The sequence below is a fragment of the Salvelinus fontinalis genome, chromosome 34 (assembly GCF_029448725.1).
Source record: "Salvelinus fontinalis isolate EN_2023a chromosome 34, ASM2944872v1, whole genome shotgun sequence".
Lineage (NCBI taxonomy): Eukaryota > Metazoa > Chordata > Actinopteri > Salmoniformes > Salmonidae > Salvelinus > Salvelinus fontinalis.
Window position 1 is genome coordinate 8351014 of NC_074698.1, and position 13001 is coordinate 8364014.

A 13001-nucleotide genomic window follows, 5' to 3' on the forward strand; every position below is an offset into this window, starting at 1 on the left:
CACAGACGGCGTGGTGAAGAAGGCACAACAGCGCCTCTTCAACCTCAGGAGGCTGAAGAAATTTGGCTTGTCATCTAAAACACTCAAACTTTTACAGATGGACAATCAAGAGCATCCTGTCGGGCTGTATCACCGCCTGGTACGGCAACTGCACCGCCCTCAACCGCAAGGCTCTTCAGAGGGTAGTGCGGTCTACACAACGCATCACCGGGGGCAAACTACCTGCCCTCCAGGACACCGACAGCACCCGATGTCACCGGAAGGCCAAAAAGATCAAGGACCACCACCCGAGCCAGTGCCTGTTCACCCCGCTATAATCTAGAAGGCGACGTCAGTGCAGGTCCATCAAAGTTATCACTAGTCACTTTAAATAACACCACTTTAATAATGTTTACATATCCTACATTACTCACTTCATATGTATATACTTTATTCTACACTGCATCTTGCATATGCCGCACGCCATCGCTCATTCATATATGTATATGTACATATTCATCCCTTTACATTTGTGTGTATTTGTGTGTATAAGGTAGTTGTTGTGAATTTGTTAGATTACTTGTTACATTTTACTGCATAGTCGTAATAGCACAAGCATTTCTCTACACTCGCATTAACAACTGCTAACCATGTGTATGTGACCAATACAATTTGATTTGAGGGATGTAAACAAATTTGTGCACAAAATTAGAGATCAGCTTTTTGTGCATATGGTAAATTCAGGGATATTTTATTTCAGCTCATGAAACCTACATGTTGCATTTATTTTTGTATAGTATAAATCAGCTCAAAACAAAAGCACGTGGAGTAATGAGTAGGATTCTGTTTTCACTTGCAAAAGTGATTGCTTTTGAAAGCGTTTCATCTGCCTTCCACATGAAAACTAGTTTGAAAATTCAAACGTATATTTTATGAAAAAGAGATCATGCTGCCTTGTTGACAACATAAGGGAGTGGCGCAGCCTGGTGAAGTGATGGCCCATAGGCAAATTCAAACCGGGCCATCTTATTCGACTGCTGCCACCGATTGAACATAGACTCTAAAGAACATATCACTTGGTCATGCATTACATAAATGTGTTGACAGGACAGAAAATGATACCATTACATACCTCACCCGTATTTCACATTAAAATAGTGGACAGTGAAAACATTCATATTTTTTTATTTTTAAAAAGTCAAAACCACAAGTGTCATGAGCAAGTTAAATACTAAAGCAATTGTGCAAAAACTGAAAAGGTATCCCAAAGTACAAAATACGGTATCGTTTCCCCGCACAGAAAATTCATACAAGATGTTAGTTTGATGCAAGTATTTGCATTGTCAATGAGAAATGCAGTGAATATACAGTCAAAAGTTAAGACACACCTACTCACTCAAGGGTTTGACTTTCTTGTTACTATTTTCCTTCAAACTTTGCTTTCGTCAAAGAATCCTCCATTTGCAGCAATTACAGTCTTGCAGACCTTCGGCATTCTAGTTGTCAATTTGTTGAGGTAATCTGAAGAGATTTCACCCCATGCTCCCTGATGCACCTCCCACAAGTTGGATTGGCTTGATGGGCACTTCTTACGTACCATACGGTCAAGCTGCTCCCACAACAGCTCAATAGGGTTGAGATCCGGTGACTGTGCTGGCCACCCCATTATAAACAGAATACCAGCTAACTGCTTCTTCCCTAAATAGTTCTTGCATAGTTGTTTGGTGCTGTGCTTTGGGTCATTGTCCTGTTGTAGGAGGAAATTGGCTCCAATTAAGCGCCGTCCACAGGGTATGGCATGGTGTTGCAAAATGGAGTGATAGCCTTCCTTCTTCAAGATCCCTTTTACCCTGTACAAATCTCCCACTTTACCATCACCAAAGCACCCCAGACAATCACATTGCCTCCACCATGCTTGAAAGATGGCGTCAAGCACTCCTCCAGCATCTTTTCTGCATCTCACGTTCTTCTTTGTGATCCGAACACCTCAAACTTAGATTCTTTTGTCCATAACACTTTTTTCTAATCTTCCTGTCCAGTGTGTGTTCTTTTGCCCATCTTAATCTTTTCTTATTATCGGCCAGTCTGACATATGGCTTTTTCTTTGCAATTCTGCCTAGAAGGCCAGCATCCCTGAGTCGCCTCTTCACTGTTGACGTTGAGACTGGTGTTTTGCGGGTACTATTTAATGAAGCTGCCAGTTGAGGACTAGACACTAATGTACTTGTCCTCTTGCTCAGTTGTGCTCCGGGGCCTCCCTCTCCTATTCTAGTTAGAGCCAGTTTGTGCTGTTCTGTGACGGGAGTAGTACACAGCATTGTACGAGATCTTCAGTTTCTTGGCAATTGCTCGCATGGAATAGCCTTCATTTCTCAGAACAAGAATAGACTGACGAGTTTCATAAGAAAGTTATTTGTTTCTGGCCATTTTAAGCCTGTAATCAAACCCGCAAGTGCCGATGCTCCAGACACTCAACTAGTCTAAAGGCCAGTTTTATTGCTTATTTAAATCAGAACAACAGTTTTCAGCTGTGCTAACATAATTGCAAAAGGGTTTTCTAATGATCAATTAGGATTAGCTAACAAAACGTGTCATTGGAACACAGGAGTGGTGGTTGCTGATAATGGGCCGCTGTACGCCTATGTAGATATTCCATTACAAATCAGCCGTTTCCAGCTACAAAAGTCATTTACAACATTAACAATGTCTACACTGTATTTCTGATCAATTTGATGTTATTTTAAATGGACAAAAAAAGGTGTTTTTCTTTCAAAAACAAGGACATTTCTAAGTGACCCCAAACTTTTGAACGGTAGTGTAACTCTGGGTCTTCCTTTCCTGTGGCGGTCCTCATGAGCCAGTTTCATCATAGAACTTGATGGTTTTTGCGACTGCACTTGAAGAAACTTTCAGTTTTTGAAACTTTCCAGATTGACTGACCTTCATGTCTTAAAGTAATGATGGACTGTCGTTTCTCTTTGCTTATCTGGGCAAATCTTGCCAAAATATGAACTTGGTCTTTTACCAAATAGGGCTATCTTCTGTATACCACCCCTACCTTGTCACAACACAACAGATTGGCTCAAACGCATTAAGGAAATAAATTCCTCAAATTAACAAGGCACACATGTTAATTGAAATGCATTCCAGGTGACCTCATGAAGCTGGTTGAGAGAATGCCAAGTGTGTGCAAAGGGTGGCTACTTTGAAGAATCTAAAAAAAAAAAAATGATTTGTTTTACACTTTTTTTGATTACTACACGATTCCATATATGTTATTTCATAGTTTTGATGTCTTCACTATTATTCTACAATGTAGAAAATAGTAAAAATAACAAAAAACCCTTGAATGAGTAGGTGTCCAAACTTTTAACTGGTACTGTATAATGAAGGTATAACACACCAGTGTTCCATCAGCATTGTTTAGTTCATTCTGACATACCTTTTTATTTTTGGGGAAAATTCAGAACATAGTAAAGGACGTGCTCTGTGAAGGATGGCTATGATAAAATTGCAATCCAAAAAAGACAAATAAAAAGGTAAGTCTGTGGGGTGAGTTCAATTCATGTGTAGACCTTTGCCTTCTGTCAGGAGGGCATGTGGAGCCGTGATAAAAGTTCAAGCACTTTTGATCCCTTGCCACTGGGGGAGCCATGGTTATCTCGTGGGGTCATCTCCAGCCCATAGAGGTGCTCAAGGAAGCTATACAAGGAGGCTAGCTGATCTGGGTACCCCAGTTCAAACACACGCAGAAGCTTGAAAAGCTTGTCCAGTGCATTGCTCAGGCCCTCCTGAGGTAGAGGGATTGCCATCCTATCAACGGGGAACACGATGCAAAGCTGCCGGCCAGGGGCCTCCAGGGGCCCCACGCTCACTATGTAGGGCTGAGCGTGGGAGGCAGACTCTGGGCCCTCCAAGGAGGTAGGGTCACAGAATAAGGAGGACACCTCGGTGTCCATCTGTAGAGGAACAAAGGAGGAAAGGTCTTTCAAAGGGGTTCTTCAATTACATTCCTTCAAAAAGTCATTGTTACCCTTCTAAAGTTGCCAACAAGTTCCTTCTAAAACTCCCCTAGTTCACAAACTGTTAATCTATATAGCAAAGAGGAAATGTCTGAGTTTATTACTCAGTCTGACCAGGAATTATAAAACATTTTATAAACTGTTGCTCACCGGTACAATGTCCACCAGATACCGAATGGCCTGCCTGACACTGCTCCTGGAGGGTAAGGACGCTCTACTGGTGTTTGTTGGTGGTAGTACATAGATCAGGACCTTCAGCATAGTCAGGGTGTAGGAGTCTGCAGAGGAATCAGAGGGGAACAAATACATGAAACTTGGCATAAAACAACTCAAACAGAACACAGCAATGTACTCTGACCACTGAGTAAATCATTCAGATCATTTTCAGTCAGTCTGTCAATGGTTTATTAGGAGGTTGACTGTAAAGTGTCTATTCCATGTATACTGAACAAACAACAAATAAATGCAACATGCAACAACTTCAACGTTTTTACTGAGAAAAACTTTTTGTGCATATGGATCATTTCTGAGATTTTATATTTCATGAAACCAACACTTTAAACATGTTGCGTTTATATTTTTGTTCAGTGTAGTTAACCTCTGACCTCCTTGCTGTGTGGCAGCCAGCTGGAGAAGTGCAGAGATGTCTGGGTGTTTTTCACACTCTGCGATCTGGTACACCCTGGGCAACACGAAAGACGACCACTGGGCCAGAAAGGAGTGGCCTTTACCTGGGAACATCCTCTCAAACTCCAGGTCAATCTGAACAAAGAAACACCTTTCAGATCCCAATAATACACTTAGTCACCAATGCGTTATTCCACTTCAAAAACCACAAGAAAGAGGATTTTCACACTCACCGACTCAAATTGTTCTGAAATCGTTTGTTGTTTGGAAACTGATACAACAATCAATTCCACAAATATTCTAGTTTAAAAAATATATATTTTATCGTCTGAGAAATTAAGCTAATTGATCGCATCCAAATAGGCCATTTGAATTTATAGGATTCATATCATATTCAATAAATAGACATGAGGAATCCAAAGGAATAGTCAAGTGGCCAGTGGGTGGCTTTTGACCACTTCTTGGATTCCTCATACAGTATCTTACCTCATTGTTAGGAAAAGTTTGGTTCAAATTGGATGTTAGGTACTATAAAAATTCAGAAATATATGAATCCTATAAATAAAAGAACTGGCTATTTTGAGTACAATCAATTAGCTTAATTTCTCAGAGATTGAGTTATTTATCATTAAAATAATGTTGCAGGAATGCTAACCTTGTCGGTTTCTAACTTCAGAAACAACTTCAGAACAATTTGAGATGGTGGGTGTCATACACCTGGCTGAAATGACATGGAATGAACCTAATACAAGTCTATCTGTGGCCTTTCTAGTCGAGTGAGCATCAGTGGCTTTCTCCATGAAGACTGGACTCACCGTGGCGGGTACGTCAAGAAAACGTGGATATTCGGCCAACACAGCCCTCATACTAGGCCGTGTGTTGTTGATCCACCTCCTGCGTGCGTTGAATGTGAGGTCCATAGCACCGTGGATGGCAGGCAGATTCCTGGTCAGGGGCCTGGTTTTCTTCATCAGCTCCACCCACCTCTGGGTCTCCTCGCTAGACTGGCTCTCCAGGAGCCCAGGTCCCGATCTAGGTCCAGCGGGGTCCAATAGGCCTGGCTCTGGCCGACGCCGCTTCAGCACATACTTCTTCTTGTGGTCTTCAAGGGTGCGTCGAGAGTTGCGCAGGCGCGTCTCAATGTAACCCGTACGGGACAACGGGTCGTACAAGTGTTCCTGCACAGAGAGAGAGAGAACACGAAAAGACAATTGTCTGTTCAGTAAGTGAGAATTCTGTAAATCCTACACTAATCAATTTACTAACTCACGATGCCATTGATGCCAGCAGAGGGTGCACAGAGCCTGAGTCCTGGGAAGAGCTCCACTATGTGCTCTGCCAGCATGGTCTTCTGAGCAGAGGTAGGGTAGCTGCAGAGAAGGACAGGAGATTAAACGTCAGAAACACTCACAAAACATTGAGTCTAAATAGAAGAGAGAAATCTCAGATTTCTCAGTCCCTTCCCCTTCTCATCCCAAACACACATACACTCAGCTCCTCACAATCCAAACTCCTCCACGATGAAGGACACAGAGAACTTGATGAGCTTTCTGCGGGACAGCTCACACAGACAGCCCTCCCTCTCGTACTCCCGCACCACCTCAGGACACAGCTGCTCCAGCCACAGGCGCAGGCGACCTACAAAGTCCTGTGGACCAGCCTCCACCTGCTCCTGCCCAAACTCACCGGCCTCCACACCACTCTGAGAATGACAGGTTTAGATAAGTTAAGGACCGAGGTTCACATTATGTCAATTAACATTTGGTGCCTAATATGTTTTATGAGATTGCGAGGTCGGCGATCGAGGACTGAGTAGATGTGCTTTACTCACATTGGTAGAATGAGGCAGAGGCAGAGCAAGGGCTTCCTCAGCCATGCAGCATCTCTCCATCTCAGGCCGCTCTGTTTTGATGTTGGCTGGGCTGAAGCAGGGGTGCAATGCATCCTGGGGCTTGGCAGCCATCTCTCCCTCCAGGGGCACAGCCACAGTCCTCAGGTCTCCTTCATGCAGCCTATGGTCATCTGCAACTGAACATTAGCAGAGAGGAGACAATGAGGAAGAGCATGAGGTAGCCTAGCAAGCCGCCTGATCTCGCGAACTTACATGAATGGTTCGCTGTACGGATATGCCATTCATGTAAGCTCGCGATATCAGGCAGCTTGCGAGGCTACATGAAAATACTGCAAGTCACGATATCGAGAGAGCCTCTCTCACTAAGGCTTTCTTTTCTCTGTAAAATTACATCACAGCCATCTTTTACTACATTGAGTCAGGACTTACAGTGAGTGGTACCTCCCCCGTCAATAAGGGCCATGTCTTCATTGTGCTCCGTCTTGTACACTCTGTTCATCAGCTCCCACTCCTCTGGGATCCCCATGCCCTGACCCTCCTCAAAGTCCACCATCACTGGCCCAGCCGACACAAGGTCAAATGGGTCAGGCAGTCCAGCACAGTCCTCCACCACCTCCTGGGGATGGGGCTCCACGGTGGTCCTTTGTGATGCTTGGGAGGTCGAGCAAGTGGTCTGACCCATTGCATTCTTAATGTTGCCACGCCCACCACCCCCCCTCGGTCCTGTGTTACAGAATGCCTCTGAAGACCCAGCCTGCACCCTCCAGTCACCCCCGCTGGGGGCATCTAACCTCTGCTTCAGTCCCAGGGTGTCCTGGTCCCTCTGGGTCACTGAGGAGAGTCCCTGCTGCTGGTCCCCTTGGAGCCCGGTTAACAGACGCACAGTCTCACACAGCACAGACTCCACTGCTGTACGCACTGCCTCCTCAATGGCCCCACCCAGTCTGTCCCTCAGGAAGCTGATGGACAACTGGACATCCATCTTGGCACAGCTCTACCTGGCTGCCTCTGTGACTTTAGACACCAACTTCAGGTTCGGGCTCTATGGGGTGGTATGTAGCTAGTCTATTCAAAAACCACCAAACCTGGGTATTGTCAAAGATTCTCTAGTATAAGTTATTGCTTAAGTTCTTCCTCTCTGATAATTGACATGACCACATCTCTAAGCCTCTCTCACTTGGAGCGTCAACCAGAGATACACACTGAGTAATATGAATTTGAGTAAGAACAATCATATTAGCTCTTCACCCTAAAACTACAGATATCTTGGTAACCCAAAAACCAATGTCAACATAGCTAGCTAAGCTGGATCACTAACTAGTAACATTACTACCATATTATGCGGAAGACACATTTCGGTTGAATAGAATGAGTTTTGCAACTGACTAGGTATCCCATTATGATTGCTAGCAACAAAACAAGCTCCCTAGCTAGCTAATCATTTCCTACAAGCCATCTGTGTAAAATAACAGATTCATTCAACTAGTTAACGTCACCAACATTTCACAGCAAATTATCAAAACAATACTTGAAGTCTACGCGGGTTTGGGAGTTTAAACCAAAGCTACAGTGCGTAAAACATTAATATATAAATATTTGATGCGTTGTAGCTAGCTAGCTATCGATTCTAGCTAGCTATCGTCCCCTAAATAAAACGTCATCAGCAAGAGGCATCATGCTTCATAGAAGCGAACGGTGTGAAGCCAGTCAGTGTACAGAGATTTGACTATAATTATTCAGCAGTAATGTTGCCAATGATCGAGCCAAATGAATTGTTCATATTGAAATAGTTGATGTCATACATTTCACAGAACATTCGCCTGGACACTGCAGAGATGAAATGTCATGAAGATAATTGTTTCCCCAGACTCGATCCCTTTGCTTTTAATGGATGAATATAAAAAGCCCCCTGACAGGGTTGAAAGAGTTGACAAAATACACTAAACAAAAAAAAACGCAACATGTAAAGTGTTGAGCCCCAAAATAATTTCTATATGGACAAAATTATAATTTCTCTCAAATGCTCAAATTTGTTTACATCTCTGTTAGTGAGTATTTTCCTTTGCCAAGATAATCCATCCACTTTACAGGTGTGGCATATCAAGAAGCTGGTGCACCTTGTGCTGGGGACAATAAAAGGCTGTTTTGTCACACAACACAATGCCACAGATGTTTCAAGTTGAGGGAATGTGCAATTGGCATGCTGACTGCAGGAACGTCCACCGGATCTGTTGCCAGAGGATTGAACGTTAATTTCTCTACCATAAGCTGCCTCCAACGTCGTTTTAGAGAACTTGGCAGTACGGCCAACCAGCCTCACAACCACAGGCCACGTGCATGTCGTTGTGTGGGCAAGCGGTTTACTGATTTCAACATTGTGAACAGAGTGCCCCATGGTGGCAGTGGGGTTATGGTATGAGCAGGCATAACCTATGGATAATGAACACAATTGCATTTTATCAATGCCAATTTGAATGCACAGAGATACACAGAGATGCACAGAGATACCGTGACGAGATCCATTGTTGTGCCATTCATCCGCCGCCATCACCTCATCTTTCACCACATCTCTCATGCCCGGCCCCAGGTCGCAAGGGCCTGTACATAAGTTCTGGAAGCCTGCATGCTCACCAAACATGTCACCCATTAAGCATGTGTGGGATGCTCTGGATCGACTTGTACAACCACATGTTTCAGTTCCCGCCAATATCCAGCAAATTCGCACAGCCATTGAAGAGGAGTGGGACAACATTCTACAATCAACAGCCTGATCAACTCTGTGCGAAGATGTGTCGCGCTGCATGAGGAAAATGGTGGTCACACCAAATACTGACTGGTTTCCTGATCCACGCCGTTACCCCCCTTTAAGGTATTTGTCATGTGAAATCCATAGATTAGGGCCTAATGAATGTATTTCAATGGACTGATTTCCTTCTATGAAGTGTAACTCAGTAAAATCTGATATTGTTGCATGTTGCGTTTATATTTTTGCTCAGTATATTTAATGCATTCATTCATTGGATGTTACAGTACTTTGTGCCAATCATAAATATAGAATCTCAATCTAGATCTGTGGTGCCATTGTACTTGAATCTATCTCTGACATGAGCATTGACAAATCATTATTCTTGAAGTGTGTACAGTTTGCTCATTTCCAAATGAACAGAATACTCATTTAGAAAATGGGCTTGTTATACAAAGGTTTAGACTCCTACAACAATATTTTGTGAAAACATTGCATTTTGCATGTGCTCTTTTCAGCGTCGAGGCAGGACAAATCTGTGAAGTGAAGAGCCACCGATGCTGCCAACCCTCTCTGCAAGAAAGTCCTTGGAAAACAATAGTATGCTCAAGAACTGAAGATGTTAAAAGACAAAAACAAATCTTTCATTACCCCAGGACACTACAACAGGTGACTATCACAGAAAAATAAAGAAGAGGAGTAAGAGGAGATCTTTTGTTTTAAGATGATCCATTTTAGACTGTACCTGCTACTTCTCGCTGTTGATGATGACCAGGTCTCCTTCCAGAGCCTGACAGTGCCCCCTGCTGACTTCCCAATTCGTGCTCTACTCAGAGAAGGTGTAGAACCCTCAAACGTGACTCTGGACCTCGAAGCCATTTCCAAGGCATTTGTTCATTGTTGCCCTCTAAAATCGGGGACTGATTTAGACCTGGGACACCTGGTGGGTGCACTTAATTATCAGGTACAACAGAAAACCGAACCTCATAGGGTAAGAGTCGAATATCCCTGGTGTTTTATTTATTTTATCTTTATTTAACTAGGCAAGTCAGTTAAGAACAAATTCTTATTTTCAATGACGGCCTAGGAACAGTGGGTTAACTGCCTTGTTCAGGGGCAGAACAACAGATTTTTAACTTGTTAGCTCGGGGATTCGATCTTGCAACCTTTTGGTTACGAGTCCAACGCTCTAACCACTAGGCTACCTGGTGTAGAAGCTGCAGGCCCTAGTTTTGTCGCACCTGGACTACTGTTCAGTCGTGTGGTCAGGTGCAAGAAAGAGGGACTTAGGAAAATTGCAAATAGCTCGGAACAGGGCAGCACAGCTGGCCATTGGATGTACACAGAGAACTAACAATAATATGAATGTCAATCTGTCCTGGCACTAAGTGGAGGAGAGATTGACTTCATCACTACTTGTATTTGTGAGCGGTATTAACTTGTTGAATGCACCAAGCTGTCTGCTTGAACTACTGGCACACAGCTCAGACACCCATTCATACCCCAAAAGACATGCCACCAGAGATCTCTCCACAGTCCCCAAGTCCAGAACAGAATATGGCAGACGCACAGTACTACATAGAGCCATGACTACATGGAACTCCATTCCTCATCAAATAACTCATGCAAGGAGTAAAATTAGATTTAAAAAAAAACATAAAAATACACCTTATTGAACAGCGGGGACTGTGAAGCAACACAAACACATGCACACACACGATAACATACGCACTATACACACACACACGTACATGGATTTTGTGTAGTACATATGTGGTAGTGGAGTAGGGGCCTGAAGGAAACACACACTTAGTGTGTTGTGAAATCTGTTGTGAATGTATTGTAATGTTTCAAAAACAATTGTATAGGTGCCTTAGTTTTTGCTGGACCAGAGGAAGAGTAATGTGGATCCATAATAGAAAAAGGCAAAATAGTAAGAAGAGGGGAGAGGGCCTATTTCTCAGAGCAAAAGAACAACACTATGGATGATGTGCAGATTATAACTTTACATTTTCCACAGCCCTGCTCTCGTTGCTGAATGCATCACCTTTGTTGCCGACTTGGTTTAAAATGTAGAAAAATAGCCGTTTGTTTAGGTACCAAAATGAACACTAAGAAATAAATGAAATAACCTTACAGGACACAATGGAGGGAGAAAACAAATAGGAATTGCTCAGACAAAGGTAAGTCTAACTGGCTTTATATCACACTTCACTGGCAGACTGCCAGGCATAGGTTACTTCTATGAACTGTCAAATGCACCACTCAATTGCCCTTAAAATGATGTTCATTAAAGTGACTCGGCCATAGCTGCGAGACATGGAGAGGAAACCAGTGATTGATAAGGCCGTCACACTAGTAGGCAAAACACACAATCCCTTTTTGAATTTCATCCAATATATTCCATCTAAAACGTGTGACATTGTTTCGTTCACGCAATGCTATAATGGTGGGGAATATTCACAGTAATAGGTAAGTATACAGTTGGTCAACGGAAATAAGGCGTAGAGAATGGAGACAGGAACAGGATGTCTTGTTTTTTTATCTGTACAATGCAAACAAAATATTAGGTTAAGTATAAATAACAAATGTGTATGACACAGGTAGGCATACACTGTTCATCTTTAACATTAATCCACCCAAGAGTTGCACTTACCTCTACGTAGCCCCCCGGGTCTCTCTCTCTCGGGCCTGTTAATATCCATCTCCAGATTGTTACTCTATATGCTGGTGTCCACGTCCATTCTTTCCATGATACTGATACAAGGAGAAGGGTTGGTTGGTGAGGAAGGTAGGATGCTTCATAACTGAGAGGGAGGAAGGGGTGGGGGGGGGGTTACAACACTACAATTACATCGTCATTGATATTTTTCACCATGTCCTTATTAGGAATGATTCTCATGTTGTAATGTGTTCTAACCATCTAATTTATTAAAAACCTAAAGATATTGTAAGGACAATTTAAAGGGAAACTGATGATTTTTAGTTCTGTGGATCGTGATAACTAACAATGAGGGAATGTATTTATATTTTCAACTTTGTTTTAAGTATTTTTTTTTATATATGTATATCTGGTCAACTCTTCACACATTTGATATTTGTTCAGTTTCAACAGATCATGTGAAACAGTCAAAGATAGAGAAAAAGAGCAAAGTTGAAAAGGCCATAACATAACCTACCTGCATAGTAATATAAAGTCTAAAAAGGTCCTCTTCTTTATGCAGGTTATCTTGATCTAATCAGAATGTCAAGTTGCCAAACCAGTCTTATCTGAAAGCTGCAGGTTCAGGTTAATCTCAATCCTAAACCAATTATTTTCAGAAAGATAGTGGTATAGTTGTCTGGAAACCATTCCCAGTAAGAACCAACCCACGGTGGGTAAGGTAGTGATGAAAATAACATGTGGCATAGCAAGGAGACAAGTTATAGTATATACACAAGTTGGCCTCACAAATAATTCATAATATACAAAAAGTTAAAGAATCTGTAGTTTTAGTGATTGGCTTGGGTGTATGCTGCAGTATCACCACATAGCAAAATACCGACATTTACTAAATAAAGTAAGATAGATGGCAAAGTCTTTAAATCAGAGGAAAGTATGCACATAGGGGTAGAATTGGAGTGTGTAGTGCCTTACAAATTGTATATCTCCATGAGAGATCAATTAGATAATGTTTGTTCATGACGCTAGGGACACAATTCTGTTTTGTTGATCAAATATGCACTAAACAAAAATAAACCCAACATGTAAAGTGTCCTGTTTCATGAGTTGAAATGT

At 42.5% G+C, this 13001-nt stretch overlaps 1 protein-coding gene across 1 annotated transcript; it reads right to left on the minus strand.

Moving 5' to 3' along the window:
* Positions 1-714: 714 nt before the first annotated feature.
* LOC129832997 (uncharacterized) lies at positions 715-8378 on the minus strand. Its single transcript, XM_055897194.1, has 8 exons — positions 6910-8378; positions 6460-6656; positions 6131-6330; positions 5899-5998; positions 5444-5806; positions 4607-4763; positions 4152-4279; positions 715-3938 (listed from the first exon to the last, which is right to left on the minus strand). Exons 1-8 carry the CDS (start codon positions 7460-7462, stop codon positions 3567-3569), a joined length of 2070 nt encoding a protein of 689 aa, XP_055753169.1. The 5' UTR covers positions 7463-8378; the 3' UTR covers positions 715-3566.
* Positions 8379-13001: the final 4623 nt, after the last annotated feature.